This window comes from Rhinoraja longicauda, unplaced genomic scaffold (assembly GCF_053455715.1).
Source record: "Rhinoraja longicauda isolate Sanriku21f unplaced genomic scaffold, sRhiLon1.1 Scf000045, whole genome shotgun sequence".
Classification (NCBI taxonomy): Eukaryota; Metazoa; Chordata; class Chondrichthyes; order Rajiformes; family Arhynchobatidae; genus Rhinoraja; species Rhinoraja longicauda.
Genome location: NW_027601263.1, coordinates 742,961 through 744,633, shown reverse-complemented (window position 1 = coordinate 744,633; position 1,673 = coordinate 742,961). Strand labels below are relative to the sequence as shown.

The 1,673-nt window shown below is 65.5% G+C and overlaps 1 protein-coding gene across 1 annotated transcript in view; it reads right to left on the bottom strand.

Annotated features, from left to right (window-relative positions):
- Positions 1-997, bottom strand: part of LOC144612482 (uncharacterized) — a 15,182-nt gene extending 14,185 nt beyond the window's left edge. Inside the window, 1 exon segment of the mRNA XM_078432065.1 lies at positions 812-997. Within this exon segment, the coding sequence (XP_078288191.1) occupies positions 812-997 (186 nt within the window).
- Between the last annotated feature and the right edge of the window lie 676 nt (positions 998-1,673).

Below are 1,673 nucleotides of genomic sequence, written 5' to 3'. Positions count from 1 at the left end.
CCCTTCCCCTTCCCCTTCCCCTTCCCTTCCCCTTCCCCTTCCCCTTCCCTTCCCCTTCCCCTTCCCCTTTCCCCTTCCCCTTCCCCTGCTTCCCCTTCTGAGGCGGCCTCCCCCTCCTCCTCCCCCCCCCCCTCCCCCCGGTCCCTCCTCCCCCCTCCCCCTCCCCCTCCCCCTTCCCCCTTCTCCTTCCCCTGCTTCCCCTTCTGAGGCGGCCTCCCCCTCCCCTCCCCCTCCCTCCCTCCCCCTGCCCCTCCCCACTCCCCCTCCCCCTCCCCCTCCCCCTCCCCCCTCCCCCTCCCCCTCTCCCCTCCCCTGGCCCCCTCCCCTCCCCCTCCCCCCTCCCCTCCCCCTCCCCCCTCCCCCTCCCCCTCCCCCTCCCCCTCCCCTCCCCCTCCCCCTGCCCCCTCCCCTCCCCTCCCTCCCCCTCCCCCTCCCCCTCTCCCCTCCCCTCCCCCTCCCCCTCCCCCTCCCCCTCCCCCTCCCCCTCCCCCTCCCCTCCCCTCCCCCTCCCCCTCCCCCTCCCCCTCCCCCTCCCCCTCCCCCTCCCCCTCCCCTCCCCCTCCCCCTCCCCCTCCCTCCCCTCCCCTCCCCCTCCCCTCCCCCTCCCTCCTCCTCCCCTCCCTCCCCCTCCCTCCTCCCCTCCCTCCTCCTCCCTCCTCCTCCTCCTCCTCCTCCTCCTCCTCCTCCTCCTCCTCTTTCCCCTCCTCTTCCCCCCTCTTCTTCTTCCTCTTCCCACCGGCGTTTCGACCACATCCACGTCGACATCGTTGGACCGCTGCATCCTTCCATCAGGTGCCACCCACCTTCTCACCATCGTGGACCTAGTCACGAGATGGCCGGAAGCCGTCCGGCTCTCGGGTTCATCCACAGCGACGTGTGCACGTGTCCTCGTTGCCCACTTTGGTGTGCCGGTGGACAACTCTGACAGAGGTGCGCAGTTCACCTCCGAGTTGTGATCAGCAATGGCCCCGCTGCTTGGCACTAAGCTGATCCACATTCCGGCCTACCACCCACAAGCAAACGGCCGAGTGGAGCTTTTACACCGGCAGCTGAAGGCATCCCTAAAGGCACGGCTCCGGGCCCGGACTGGATGGACGAGTTTCCGTGGGTTCTGCTGGGCATACGTACTGCCCCGAAGGAGGACCTGGCAACTTCTTCGGCCGAGCTGGTGTACGGCGCCTCGCTTACGGTCCACGGTCCCAGGTTCAGCACGTGGACATCTTGCACCGCCCACGACCATGCTGACGCGCCTCCGTGAGAAGTATAAGAAAATAACTGCAGATGCTGGTACAAATCGAAGGTATTTATTCACAAAATGCTGGAGTAACTCAGCAGGTCAGGCAGCATCTCAGGAGAGAAGGAATGGGTGACGTTTGTGGTCGAGACCCTTCTTCAGCCTGACCCTTCATTGAGAAGGTGGGCAAGCTCTCTGCAATCCCAACGTCTAGCCATGGACTCACCACTACGTACGTCCCACCAGCCCTCCAGGACTGCCAGTATGTTTCCCTGCACCACAATGCGCACCTTATGCACTGTAAAGGCCTTATGAGGGACCCTTTCAGATACTGCAACATGGCACCACGACTTTTGCCATCGACATGGGCGGCAGGCACGAAACTTTGAACGTGGAGCGTCTTAAGCCGGCACACTTGGACATTGACCGACCAGTGCAG